General features: G+C 48.3%; 1 protein-coding gene across 2 annotated transcripts in view; it reads left to right on the top strand.

Annotated features, from left to right (window-relative positions):
* Nucleotides 1–11677, top strand: part of LOC129833349 (mucin-17-like) — a 30652-nt gene extending 18975 nt beyond the window's left edge. For both annotated transcript variants that reach the window (XM_055897882.1, XM_055897881.1), the window contains 2 exons: nucleotides 6741–6967; nucleotides 7167–11677. In XM_055897882.1, the coding sequence (XP_055753857.1) occupies nucleotides 6741–6967; nucleotides 7167–10669 (3730 nt within the window). In that variant the 3' untranslated portion in view covers nucleotides 10670–11677. The remainder of the gene's footprint in view (nucleotides 1–6740; nucleotides 6968–7166) is intronic.
* The last annotated feature ends 2287 nt before the right edge of the window (nucleotides 11678–13964 follow it).

Below are 13964 nucleotides of genomic sequence, written 5' to 3'. Positions count from 1 at the left end.
TGAATATCTTCATCAGAATGCAATGCCAGGAATCCTAGTTCCACAATATATATTTTTTTTTTTGTTCGACGTCCATTACTTATGTCATATTAGCAACTTTATCTAGCATGTGTAGTACACGTGTCCGAACACCGGCGCATTGAAGGCAAACATCGGATGAAATCTTCAACGTTATATTACTAGTCGAATAAACTGGTCAAAATTAGTAGAGAATCAATCTTTAGGGTGTTGTTATCATATATATCCAATAACGTCCCAACCGGAGCATTTCTTCATGTCTATATAACTCATGGCAAACATAGACATCACATGCCTAGCGTGCGTGGCCAGGAACTGGCAATCTGCCAGACCAGTCACTCCAATAGCTCCCATCTGGCCCCACACCACACTATAGGCTTCATTCCACGTTCTACCGACTGTTGACAGCTAGTGGAAGGCGTATGAAGTGCATACAGATCCATAAATGACAGAGATTTTAATAGGTGATGCCTTTCCCATCGACCCATTTCAGATTTTTCACTTCCTGTTTGGAAGTTTGCCTGCCAAATGTGTTCTGTTATACTCACAGACATGATTCAAACGGTTTTAGAAACTTCAGAGTGTTTTCTATCCAATAATAATAATAATATGCATATATTATCATCTGGGACAGAGTAGGAGGCCATTCAATTTGGGCACCAATTCATCCAAAAGTGAAAATGCTGCCCCCTATCCCAAAGAAGTTTTTAACATGAGTCTTCAATATTCCCAGTTAAGAAGTTTTAGGTTGTAGTTATTATAGGAATTATAGGACGATTTCTCTCTACGATTTGTATTTCATATACCTTTGACTATTGGATGTTCTTATAGACACTTTAGTATTGCCAGTGTAACAGTATAGCTTCCATCCTTCTCCTCGCCGCTACCTGGGCTCGAACCAGGAACACATCGACAACAGCCACCCTCGAAGCAGCGCTACCCATGCAGAGCAAGGGGAACAACTACTCCAAGTCTCAGAGCGAGTGACGTTTGAAACCCTATTAGCGCTCACCCCGCTAACTAGCTAGCCGTTTCACATCGGTTACACCAGCCTAATCTCAGGAGTTGATAAGCTTGAAGTCATAAACAGCACAATGCTTGAAGCATTGCGAAGAGCTACTGACAAAACGCACGAAAGTGCTGTTTGAATGAATTCGCTCCTCGTATTCGCTCCTCGTATTGTGTATTCGCTCCTCGTGAGCGTTGGACTAGTTAATCGTAAGGTTGCAAGATAGAATCCCTGAGCTGACAAGGTAAAAATCTGTCGTTCTGCCCCTGAACAAGGCAGTTAACTCACCGTTCCTAGGCCGTCATTGAAAATAAGAATGTGTTCTTAACTGACTTGCCTAGTTAAATAAAGGTGTAATTATTTATTTTTTTGTCCAAATCGGCGTCCAAAATTTACGATTGTTATGAAAACTTGAAATCTGCCCTAATTAATCGGCCATTCCGATTTCGACCTCTAGTACCAATTTGGCTGTGTGATGAGGTGTGCACACATTTGCTCAAGCCAACCCTGTTTTAGGGCTGTGTTTGTACTCGCTGTGTACATGTCCCCTGTTTGATTCTGATTGCCTGTATAATGTTAGATCTACAGCTTGTGACAGGAAACCTCTGGTTCTGATTTAGTGTATGCTGAAAAAGAAGTCATTATGTGGTGTTGGACACTGGGTGGTGTGGGGGAAGGTATTTGTGTTTTGAGAATAGTTGAGATGATGTGGATTTGCTTGCATGCGTATGCTAGTGTTGTGTATATGCTGTGCAGGCCTGTATTGCTGGGAGGCTGTATGTGTGCACGTAGTCCAACAACAAAATGGCGTCAACGGTTGTTGCCCTGTTGCTAGCGCCTAGCCAACTTTACAGTCTTATTTTGGTGTTTATTATTTTTTTCATTGTTTCTGGTTTTATTACTTCTATTGTTATTTTTTACTTGACTCTGGTATTGATTACTGTACTGCGTTGTTGAGGAAGCTAGCACATAAGCATTTCACGGCACCTTTTATACCTGCTGTACACTGACAAATACAATGTTATTTGATGGTATTTACCCAGTGTGACTGTAACTCAGTAGCGTATGTAGCTGAACATGTTGCACGTCATGGCTTCAGTAGAGTATGTAGCTGAACATGTTGCACGTCATGGCTTCAGTAGAGTATGTAGCTGAACATGTTGCACGTCATGGCTTCAGTAGAGTATGTAGCTGAACATGTTGCACGTCATGGCTTCAGTAGAGTATGTAGCTGAACATGTTGCACGTCATGGCTTCAGTAGAGTATGTAGCTGAACATGTTGCACGTCATGGCTTCAGTAGAGTATGTAGCTGAACATGTTGCACGTCATGGCTTCAGTAGAGTGAACCACATAAAAGGCTGAGGAGGATGGATGCTACACATATGAATAAGTCATATGTCCCTGCTGGGCCCCGTCACTGCTAGGAGGGCATATGGACTGAGAGGAGTGGGGGGGGGGGGGGGGGTCTAAATAGAACAGCAAAGGATGTGTGAGAGGGAGATGTACCCAATTCACACTATACAGGACCCCATGCACACTATACAGGACCCCATAAACATTGCATTGTTGGGCCTATATTGAGTCAGGAGCATTGGTCTATGAATTTGGAGGAAGCCATGAAAGGCTAGGAGAAGAGAACGGATGGTGGTTCGCTCTCCCTTGTCCTGCTGTAATAGAGCAGTAGGCTGCCAGTCATGTACAGTGTAAAATAGCTGTGCCAGTCGTGTACAGCGTAAAATAGCTGTGCCAGTCGTGTACAGCGTAAAATAGCTGTGCCAGTCGTGTACAGCGTAAAATAGCTGTGCCAGTCGTGTACAGCGTAAAATAGCTGTGCCAGTCGTGGACCGCGTAAAATAGCTGTGCCAGTCGTGGACCGCGTAAAATAGCTGTGCCAGTCGTGGACCGCGTAAAATAGCTGTGCCAGTCGTGGACCGCGTAAAATAGCTGTGCCAGTCGTGGACCGCGTAAAATAGCTGTGCCAGTCGTGGACCGCGTAAAATAGCTGTGCCAGTCGTGGACCGCGTAAAATAGCTGTGCCAGTCGTGGACCGCGTAAAATAGCTGTGCCAGTCGTGGACCGCGTAAAATAGCTGTGCCAGTCGTGGGCCGCGTAAAATAGCTGTGCCAGTCGTGGGCCGCGTAAAATAGCTGTGCCAGTCGTGGGCCGCGTAAAATAGCTGTGCCAGTCGTGGGCCGCGTAAAATAGCTGTGCCAGTCGTGGGCCGCGTAAAATAGCTGTGCCAGTCGTGGGCCGCGTAAAATAGCTGTGCCAGTCGTGGGCCGCGTAAAATAGCTGTGCCAGTCGTGGGCCGCGTAAAATAGCTGTGCCAGTCGTGGCCCGCGTAAAATAGCTGTGCCAGTCGTGTACAGTGTAAAATAGCTGTGCCAGTCGTGTACTGTATGACGCAGGCCAGTTGAGCAGGCTGTAAATCTCCTCTCCTGCTGGGCTATCGGGTGTGACAGTGAGACCACTCTGTGACGCAGTCTCCCATAGCCATAGTTTTATGGGAGGTGCGACAGCAGACCTAATCACCTAAAGTGTGTGTGAGCTCATGCTCTGGAAGTGTGGCAGACGTGATGGATGTTGCAGAATGCTCTCTGGGAAAGCAGTGGTTCTATAGGCCTCTGCTTCACCACACTCATACAGCCCTGTTCTGTTATACGGGGATCTGCATCGTCACCCACCCACCAGGCTCTACCTGCTCTTTGTTCTCTCACTGGGTTCCTCTTTGTCCCTCTACGGCTAGGAGATGGGAACCATTTTACTTTTACTCGACACGTCAGCTCCATCTTCAGTAGGTTGACTGTCCTTTTGATATCTTGTTATTTATTTTTAAACGTTATTTTCCTCAAGCAGAACCAACCAAGAAGCCAGCTAAAGCTGGCGGCACCCTGTGTAATGTCTTATCCTTTCGCTCAAAGCCCATTTTGAGTGCTGCTGCGGCAGTATAAGAATCTCTCTAGCTCCAAGGCAACTAACTACCTGGTGAATTTCTCTGGGAAATTGCAAGTGAAGAACTGATACCTTTTTTGTTCCTGGGGTAGAGTGAGATTTCTGTGGTGTTCCCATATCTGAAGCCTTGTGTGGATGTCCTGGGGGTAGAATCCCCTCCTTTTAACCAGGGTAAAGTGTCCCTCCCAGCCTTTCTGCTGAATTAAAATGGCATCATCTCTAATATGCCAGCTGTCTCCCTGGGAGGAGGTCCGTCCCCATGGTAGCTGGCTCTTTGCTGTTAGCTCTGCTGCAGGGGAGGCACTAGCCTTGCTTATGCATCTCATTGACTTAATCGTAGCCCCACTTTGATTTGCCACGCGACGGCACACGAGCAACCTGATTTTTATGTTAATCACCGCAAAGTTCCACATCGTTCCAGAATGCGTAATGAAACTAAAATGTTATATTTTAAAAACCCCAGGCGACTTTGGTGGACTTTAATTGTCTCTGCGCTAATTTTTTAAGCTTCAGTGAATTTCTAGGCTTTATCCCTACATTTTCTTTAACCCCAATTTGTGATGATGTTCCTAATGGCAAGGCCTTTGGCAAGTTTGAGAAACAATGCACAGCAATTTTCCTTCATTGTGTGCAAGCCATTAGACTCTGATCAGGAGTCTAACATGATCAACACTGCCTCCGTTATTTGGGTGACAGTGATCTTAATTAGAGAATACATTTATTTTTATTTTTTGCGTAAAACAATTCAAGTATCATTGCACTGTAATGCCTCAGTGGAGCCTTTTCATTGTGCCTAACTGCCGAGAAGCATGTATTAATTTTGTAACACATCCTGCCTTTCTTTTTATTATTGTTCGACCATGCCCCGTTATTCTATAACGGCCGCACTGGCTCCTACAACAGTGACCGGACCTATTTGAGAAGCGACAATGATAGAAGGGTAAAGACGTGTAATCGGATGAGCACTTTCTCTCGCTCCCTCTCTTTTACTGCCTTTGACGATGGCCCGCTAATCTGCCTTGCTTCCCTACCTAAACGGAGTCATTTTGGATTAGCCATATTCCTTTCGTCACACAGATTAAGATAAATGCTCTGTCATCATCTCTCCTGCATTCTCTCTACCCTCTATTCACTTCGTCCTGTAATTATTTTCTAATCTTTAATTCAATTTTTTCTGGCAGAACACACTTTTACAAATCTCCTAAACTTTGAATTTTACCACGTTACTTTCTTTTTTAGTGTGTCCTCATTTACGTCTAGACCTGTCAGATTGATACCTGTCAGATTGCTACCTGAGGAAACCACACTGAATGTCACGTTCTGCTCGCTGGGAGGTAATCAGCTGAAGGGTCATCAAAGCTCTTCTCCTGGACTAGGTTATCATGCATTCTATTAGAGAAAGGGGCAAGGTTTTGTGAATCAACTCTGGATCGAAACAATGGCCTATTTTGTACCATGACCTAGGCTGTTAATGCTTCATAAGAAGCCTTAGTCTAGACGTCACCACACCAAACAATATCATTAACTTGAGCTTGTAATCCCTCTCATCGTTAGAGTAATAACAGGCGGTCTCTTGTTTTGGTACAACAGGATCATCAGCTGCTTCCCTCCCTCTTCACCGCTCTTCATTCTCTACCTGTGACAACTCTGTACAGGGAAGGAAGCTGTGCATGGTTGTAATCCATTGCTAGTGTCCAGTGGACATGTCGAGGCTAGATGTTACCAGATAGGCAGTGTGTTCCATCGGGCCTACACTTGACAGGGTGTGCGTGGCACACTGGGTTTCCTTGCCGTGTAAAAACTGGCTGCGTTTGCTCTTGTACAATGAAATATGCTTTTAACTCCATCCAAAGTTCCAACAGGGATTTGAACAAGTTATTTCTGTGCTCCGTCTAAATTAAAGATCAACATGACCCCAGCGATCTTCCCTCTCCCCGCCGCCGTTGCTAACGCTGTTCTTTATTTAGAGGCGGTGGTGCAGTGCAGCGTAGGCTAACGAGATCTCACGACTGTGTCACTGCATGTCGGTTACTTTGCACTGGCCTGACGTGGAAGCTACTTGACCAGAGTGCACATTACCCTCATGTCAGGAGAGGTAGGCTGGATGTAGCAGGGAGGAGGATGGAGATGGGAGATGGGGGTGGGCTTGGCAGTTTGGGGGCTCCACTCTGTATGTGTGGTGTGACTCATCTCCCAGACTGCACTGCTTCAGATGACTCAGGGTGTTGTGATGACTGGGTTGACTGGGTGAGTTACTGTATTAGTGCCCTGTCGGGGCCAGCCACTCCAGGCATTGAAGAGACAAGGAGTGAATGGAAGTTGACTCCTCTTCGTCCTCTCATGTTCTTGTTGTGTTTTCTCCGTCATCACTTGGTTTATGACCTCTCTGTGCTGTGTTCCTGAGGAAGTCTAGTGTCTGGCAGGGCTGTAGAAGTGACTAACAGAATGACTTGTGAATCCAGTCGACAGGGCCTCTTGCTCTGTGATTTTATGGCCCAGGGGTTACCAGCATGTGGAACTCGAGGGACATAATGTTCGCTTGCCGATGTAAAGGAGTCTGTTTACACATTGGTGTTTGTCACTTTATTTTGATTTAAATATATAGCACTAGCAGTCATGTCTCCATTTCAATATGTTATCACATCTATAAAAATACTGATTCATGGTGTCTGGTAGATGACCACAAAACTGATGTCCCCCCCTGGTTTGAAAGCCGTGCTAAGTGATTCTGACCCCACCGCTCTGCTGTTCTCCCTCAGGCCTGCCACTGCTGCTCCAGGATCTCGCCCTGCCTCTGCTGCAGCCAGGCCAGCCACAGCCAGCACAGCCAAGAGCTCCACATCCACAGCCAAGCCTGGCACCCCCACGGCTAAAACCACCTCCACCACCCCCAGACCAGCTTCTGCCAAAGCCAGCTCTACAACACCCTCTGCTGGACGGACCCCGACACCACAGCCCTCAAAAACCGCAACTCCCATCAAGAAAGGTAAGAGGGGACATCAGTTTTGGTTAAATTCTTCTTCTTTTTTCTCCAAAGGTTTTAACTTTTTATTACTAGCATTACACATTGTTACATTTTTCAAAATATATCTTTATTGGATAATTTGTTCATCATAATTAAGTTTCCATCCAACCCCTGTCCTTTTCCTCTTCACAAACATCTACTTGTTATACTCTTCCTCTAGATGTTACCAAATCAGCCACCAAGAAGCCTGCAGCGGCTCCTCTAACTCGCACCTCACCAGCCAAGACCACCAAACCTGAGACTCCCAAATCAGCCTCCGCATCCAAGCCAGACTCCACCCCCAAGAAGCCGGCTGCCAGCAGCAAGGCCGCAGACACCAAGAAGACGCCAAGCAGGCCCACGCCTTCAAAGGATGTCAGTGCTGGCCCCAAGACCCCTAGTACCAAGCCAGCAGGGAAGGCTTCCACCCCTAAGAAGACTGTGGGCAGCAACACTCCCATGGCAGTGAAGCGTGGCCCCAAGCCCATGACGGCGGCAGAGCCCGCGACTAAAGCGGGTGAGACCAAGGACGCCGCTGTTGCTGCCGCCATAGCTGCAGCTGCTGTGGTCTCTGTGGCAACCTCTGAAGAAGCAGTGGTGGCTGCAGTCCCAGAGGAGAAGGAGACTGTGCCCCCTCAGGCCAGCCAGCCAGAGGAGGCCCCAATCGCTCAGCTGGAACTGGTCCCCCTGGAAGAGCCAGCAGACACAGTGTCTCCCCTGGGGACCACGGTCATGTCCCCTCCATGCTCCCCCACTGGGCCCATGTCCCCGGTCAGGGAGCCCCAGAATGCCTCTGCTCTGCTGGACATGTATGTCCAGCCAGAACCCAGGTCCCAGAACCAGTCTGCCATGGCTCCACAGAGTCCAGTCCAGGAGGAGGGGATATTGCAGCCAGAACCCAGGTCCCAGAACCAGTCTGCCATGGCTCCACAGAGTCCAGTCCAGGAGGAGGTGATATTCCAGCCAGACCCCAGGTCCCAGAACCAGTCTGCCATGGCTCCACAGAGTCCAGTCCAGGAGGAGGGGATATTGCAGCAAGAACCCAGGTCCCAGAACCAGTCTGCCATGGCTCCACAGAGTCCAGTCCAGGAGGAGGTGATATTCCAGCCAGACCCCAGGTCCCAGAACCAGTCTGCCATGGCTCCACAGAGCCCGGTCCAGGAGGAGGTGATATTCCAGCCAGATGAGCAGCAGGAGGACCTCCTCATGCCTGCCTCTTCAGCCCCTCCTCCATTCAGCATGTCTCAGCCCATGGATGAGTTCACCTCAGAGGTCCTGGTCTCTCCCTCTCAGGACCAGGAAGAGGCAGTGGAGAAGGCAGATGAGGAGATCAACGAAGATGACGATGAGGAGGAAGAGGAGAGGACAGTGGGCAAGCCGACATTACTGGTTGACATGAGTAGCTCTCAACCCTCAGAAGAGACCAAGCCTGTAGGCTTCGGCGGTGCCACCGGTTGGCATGGGGATGACGTCTTGTCAGGGATGGACTCTGAGGATATGAGCAGCCGCCTGCAGTGGCCATCAGAGATGAGCAGCACCCAGCATACGGGCCTGCTGCAGGATACCCAGAGCTCCGACGCCCTGGTAGACTCCAGCCTCAAGGGCTCTGAGGGAGAAGGCTCCCCCAATGTGGAGACCCTGCTCAACGAGGAGGATGATGAGGAGTATAGGAAGGTGGGCAAGCCGACATCACTGTTTGACATGGGTAACTCTCAGCCCTCAGAGGAGGCCAAGCCTGCAGGCTTCAGTGGTTCCACCGGTTGGCATGGGGATGACCTTTTGTCAGGGATGGACTCTGAGGATGTGAGCAGCCGCCTGCAGGGGTCGTCAGAGATTAGCAGCACCCAGCATACGGGCCTGCTGCAGGGTACCCAGAGCTCCGACGCCCTGGTAGATTCCAGCCTCAAGGGCTCCGAGGGAGAAGGGGCCTTCATGGGCTCCCCCAATGTGGAGACCCTGTCCGACGATGAGGAGGAAGATGAAGAGGAATATGAGGATAGGAAAGTGTGCAAGCCGACATCACTGTTTGACATGAGTAGCTCTCAGCTCTCTGTGGAGGACAAGCCTGCAGGCTTTAGTGGTTCCACCGGTTGGCATGGGGATGACCTTTTGTCAGGGATAGACTCTGAGGATGTGAGCAGCCGCCTGCAGGGGTCGTCAGAGATTAGCAGCACCCAGCATACGGGCCTGCTGCAGGGTACCCAGAGCTCTGACGCCCTGGTAGATTCCAGCCTCAAGGGCTCCGAGGGAGAAGGGGTCGTCATGGGCTCCCCCAATGTGGAGACCCTGCTCAACGAGGAGGAGCGAGTTGATGTTAATATGGATGTGAGCTCAGAGCGGGCAGTGGACCACCGGATGGTGTGTCAGCAAGAGGATGAGGAGGATGATGATGATGTGGAGATGCCCAGCGAAAGGGTGACTGAGAGTGGACTGGAGAGCTGTGGGAATGCAGATGAGGATGACTACACAGAGGAGAACCGCTTGGATAACCTCAACCGTTCACCCATCCCACCTTCCTCAGCCTGGGGTCAGACAAACCCCTTCACTGACCCCTGGGCCCAGCCCCACCTCTCCTCCCCCCACACCGCATCCAGCCCCCTGTCTGACCACGGGGCTGCCGACCCTGAGACGCCCACCCAGTCCTCTGCCCAGGCCTGGTTGGATCTCAGCGCCCCCTCTCTGACGCTCCATTCAGAGCAGCCCTCAGAGCCCCAGTCTGCCCCTGAGGAGATGGAGAACTCCTCCCCAGCCCCCCCAGGGCCCCCTGCTGTGGGCATGTCTCAGTCCAGCACCCTGAGTGGCACGGCCCTGGCCATCCATAGCAGCAGTGAAACCAGCACTCCCGAGGAGCTCCGTGACTATGACAGCAGCTCCGGGGTGGAGTCACGCTCTGACAAGCAGCAGACCCCCGTGCCATCCAATGTGCAGCCTGACCTGGAGCAGGACTTGGGCATCCATCTGGAGCGAGGTGACGAGGAGGAGGAGGAGGCTGAGACGCTCCCTGCTGACGAGGTCCTGGGAGCAGGTCCTCCTACTGCCCCCGCCTCTGCCCCCTCCTCCCCCTCCACCTCGGGAGACGAGGCCAGCGACACAGAGGGTGAGATGCAGATCAATGACCCAGATGTCCCCATCACCATGGATGACAGTGCTGAGTTCGACAGCCCACCGTCCGCCCGTATCCTGCCTGCCCTGGAAGAGGATGAGGAGGTGGTGGAGGCGCCGGCCGGAGAAGGAGAGGAGGACGGGGGTGGCGGAACACCCCAGTCTGCCAACTCAGTGGCGTCTTACGGCTTCGACTGCACCATGTCCAACTCCAACGCCCACTCCACTGCAGAGAGCTGCGGTAAGAGCCCCGGCATCTTCTCCCTGGAGAACGAGGACCAGTTGCCCGAGGAGGCCAAGGACCCCTCCCTCATCAAGGAGCTGACCCTGCCAGCAGCGGCCGCCCAGTCAGAGGAGCTGCTGGGAGGCCCTGTAGACCTGCTGCCCCTGGGCCAGCCTGGGGACCAGCACCACTACATGCTGGGGGGGAAGATGGATGCTGACGACCTGGAGGAGGCCAACACCCTGGAGGAAGCCCTCCGCCTGGGGCCCCAGCATGCCGGGCAGGCCAGCGAGGGCCAGCCACCCTACTACTCTGCTATATGCGATAAGACTGATAGCTTTCTGGCAGGTAACGTATAAGTCCCTACCCCTGGAATGCACCTTCTCCCTCGCACCCCTCCCCCCTTGTTGTTCTTAGTTTTTCTCTCGAGGTCGGTTAGATGGTTTAGAAAAACAAGCAAATGATGGTAGGAAACAAAATAAAGCAAGGGGAACGAAAAAGACTGTAGATCAGTGAAGCCTCCCTCTTTCATACTACTATTATGGTTATGACTGTATGGCACTACTTTATGTACACTAGCTACCATTTTCTATTAGAATGTTCTTTTTAAGTAACACTGCGTACTCCATAACCCCTGAGGGGGCATTGACTGACTGGTCCGTTGGGACAAAGCTCTTAAAAGAGAAGGAGTAAAATGAGAATGGACTCTACCTACATGTGTATTTATCCTACTGTTTTTACCAAACAAATGTCCATTTTTTTTCTACTTTTGTTGGAACCCGGTCCTGCCTCCCCTCCCCTATGTTACACGTGCCATTTTATCCTGCACCATAGAGATAGTCCTACTCTCTCTTTTTACACGTTTGTCTTCTTGTTTTCAACACTATTTTAGTATTGAGTAAAGACTAGATATTTAACATGGCTTTCCTCCCCTTACACTTTTGTTGAGGTCGGTATGAGAGTGTTCAATTTGAAGTTTGTCTAGTTTTAATTTGCGCTACAGGAAGTTTGCCTCTCCCTGCATAGATTATTATGGCAGGTAAAGTTAAGGTAAAGTACGGTGTGTTTTTTGAGGCATCTGTTTTAAGTGGTCATGCTTCATGCCTCTCTTAGTTGATCATTTGTGCTTCAGAACCAACTAACAACTATTTGTGGGGAAAAACATGCATTCCTCTGCATTTTAGAATGACTCTCACTGAAAATGCTTTTCTCACTGAAACACTTTTAGTGGTGTTGGATATTTCAACTTGCATGTACTAACATTGAAATTGTATCTGATTAAACCATTATACAGTAGGGATGTTCATAAATGAATGGTTCACACTAAGTAGGTTTTTCAAAATTCCATTAAACATCATTGTAAGGCACGTTGTTCCTGTTTCTTGTTATTTCCCATTAGCGTAGCATGTCTCAATTGTTGTCTAGGTCAGTTTTATGTATTTAAATGACATCACTGTCCTCACCATGGGAATCACTTCCCATCAGGAAGTGAAGTTTTATCTGTGGAATGGTGTTGATGCGCAATGGAATTTTGGTTAGGAGGCAATCCACCTGGTGTCCCATACCCTGTCTTCCAGCATGTATATGTTTCTCTCTAACCTCCGTGGATTCAACACAGACCAACACCACATTTTGTAAACGTCCTTGGTAGGTGGTACTCCCCAAACAGACACCAGGGAAGACTCCTGCTCCTGGGTCCCTTTACTGTATGTCCTGAAGGTTTTACATCCTCTGTGACGTGAAGCCTGCTCAAACCTGCCTGAATCCTCCCGAATGCTCCACCCAACACACACAAACATACTGGCATTACCCCACACCCACCTGAATGTGTCTTAAGAAGAAGCTGAAGTGGAGGAGAGATCTGACTCCATCCTGCCTGCTCCTGCTCAACCCAGACAAGGAGAACCCTTGGATCCCTATGTTTGTCGGTACTGAAATCAGAGCTTCCCTTGTTCCTCCTCTCCTTCCTTTCTGCACCATTATGGTTTTCCTATAATAAAAAAATGCCAGATTTGGCATTTTGCCCAGTAGGCCTATCATGAGCATACAGGCGTCTCATGAAGTTGCTTTGGGAACGCTCTGTTGCATGTATAGTACTGTACGTGTCTGTTGGGACACCATGGCTGCCCTTGAGTAAGGCATGGTCAGTGTTGAGGTACACGTTTTTGTAATTAGCCGAGCTTGTCCCAGGGGCATCCTTGTATTGGCTGAGTTGATTTTTGATGTGGGATAGAATGCGTTTCAAAGCAGTCAGGTGTACATATGAAGAAGCTATATGGTTGGTCAAAAACTTTTTCATCAGAGTAGTTTATGATTTAGTTCTTAAGTAAAATGGTTAATCCCTTGTTCCCCATTGTCTTTGCCTAATCCCCGGTTTGTGAGGTCTTGCATGTTAATTCTCATGTTATCAAAATCTAGCCTTTATGTGGGGATATTTCCTTGGGACATTTTTAAATGTGTCAATTCATTTTTGCATTAATGGTAGTTAAATGCCAGACCATAGAGGCAAAGGAGATGAATTGCTCCTAGTCATGTGATCTTTATTCCTTATTAACTACATATAGTTCTGAGTTTCAGGCCAGCATCTTGAGGGCAAAGACTTAAAACAAAATTATTACCAACAATGTTGCGCACCACTTTATTACATTGTATGAATGGGTTGCAAATTGATCTAAATTACCTAAACTCTGACGCAATTATGTGAGATTTTAGTTCTGGGTTTTCCGAGGTTACAATTACCAGACGAATGTGGGAAAGCGAAAGCGATTACATTTAAGATGTGATTGGCCACTGCTGCTACATCTGTTTAGATAATGTCCCATGTCAGGAACTGTCTGAAATGTCGTATCATATTAAATGTATAGACATATGCTGTAGTAGCTGTTGATGAATCCATGATGTGTCTCCACTATTTAACAATTGTAGTTCAAACTCAACTCAATGTCATCTTCATAACCTTTTTTCTAAATTATTTGAGAGCAAACTCTAGAACTCATTTGACTGTAATAATGCGTCTATATAGTAAATGGGTTATGTTATATGTATTAGATTAGGTCAAAAATGTTAAGTACTCGAATCAGACAGATGTCATGTTAATAATTAGTCATTGCATGTTCCAATAAGATAAGGGATGAGTCCAGGATGCATGCCATTCTCCACTCGTTTTCCACTACTCAGTCACTATTACCCTCGGGGACATTTGAAGCCAGACCACAAAGATTCGATGTGACGGTTTGATCAGTAAGAATTTGGTATGTCCTCCCACATCACAAATGTATACCCAAAAATAACAGAGTACAACGACTGTTAGGTTTGTTATAATACTTAGATGAGCCAATATATAACAGAATAGTAAACTGGTCAAACTTCATTTATTTGTCCTTTTTCAACTGATCGAGACAGGTTTCTGTTTGTATTTGCTTTATTCCTTTGTGTAAAGACGTCAATCCCTCAGCACTTCCCCCTCATTTTGCTTTAAGTCTTCCCTCCACTCCTTTTGATTCTTCTCCTTGAATCCTCTGGCCCTGGATGCTGTCTTACCCCTCCTTTTTGGTGCATGCGTCTCTAACGCACATCCCAAGTTATCTTGACTGTCTAGCAGGAGGGCCCAAGAGTGACGAAGCAGAGACCGAAGAGTCCCACCAGTCACAACAG

This window comes from Salvelinus fontinalis, chromosome 34, assembly GCF_029448725.1.
Source record: "Salvelinus fontinalis isolate EN_2023a chromosome 34, ASM2944872v1, whole genome shotgun sequence".
NCBI classification, from domain to species: Eukaryota; Metazoa; Chordata; class Actinopteri; order Salmoniformes; family Salmonidae; genus Salvelinus; species Salvelinus fontinalis.
The sequence above is the reverse complement of the archived record's forward strand: the minus strand, read 5'-3'. Positions and strand labels throughout refer to the sequence as shown.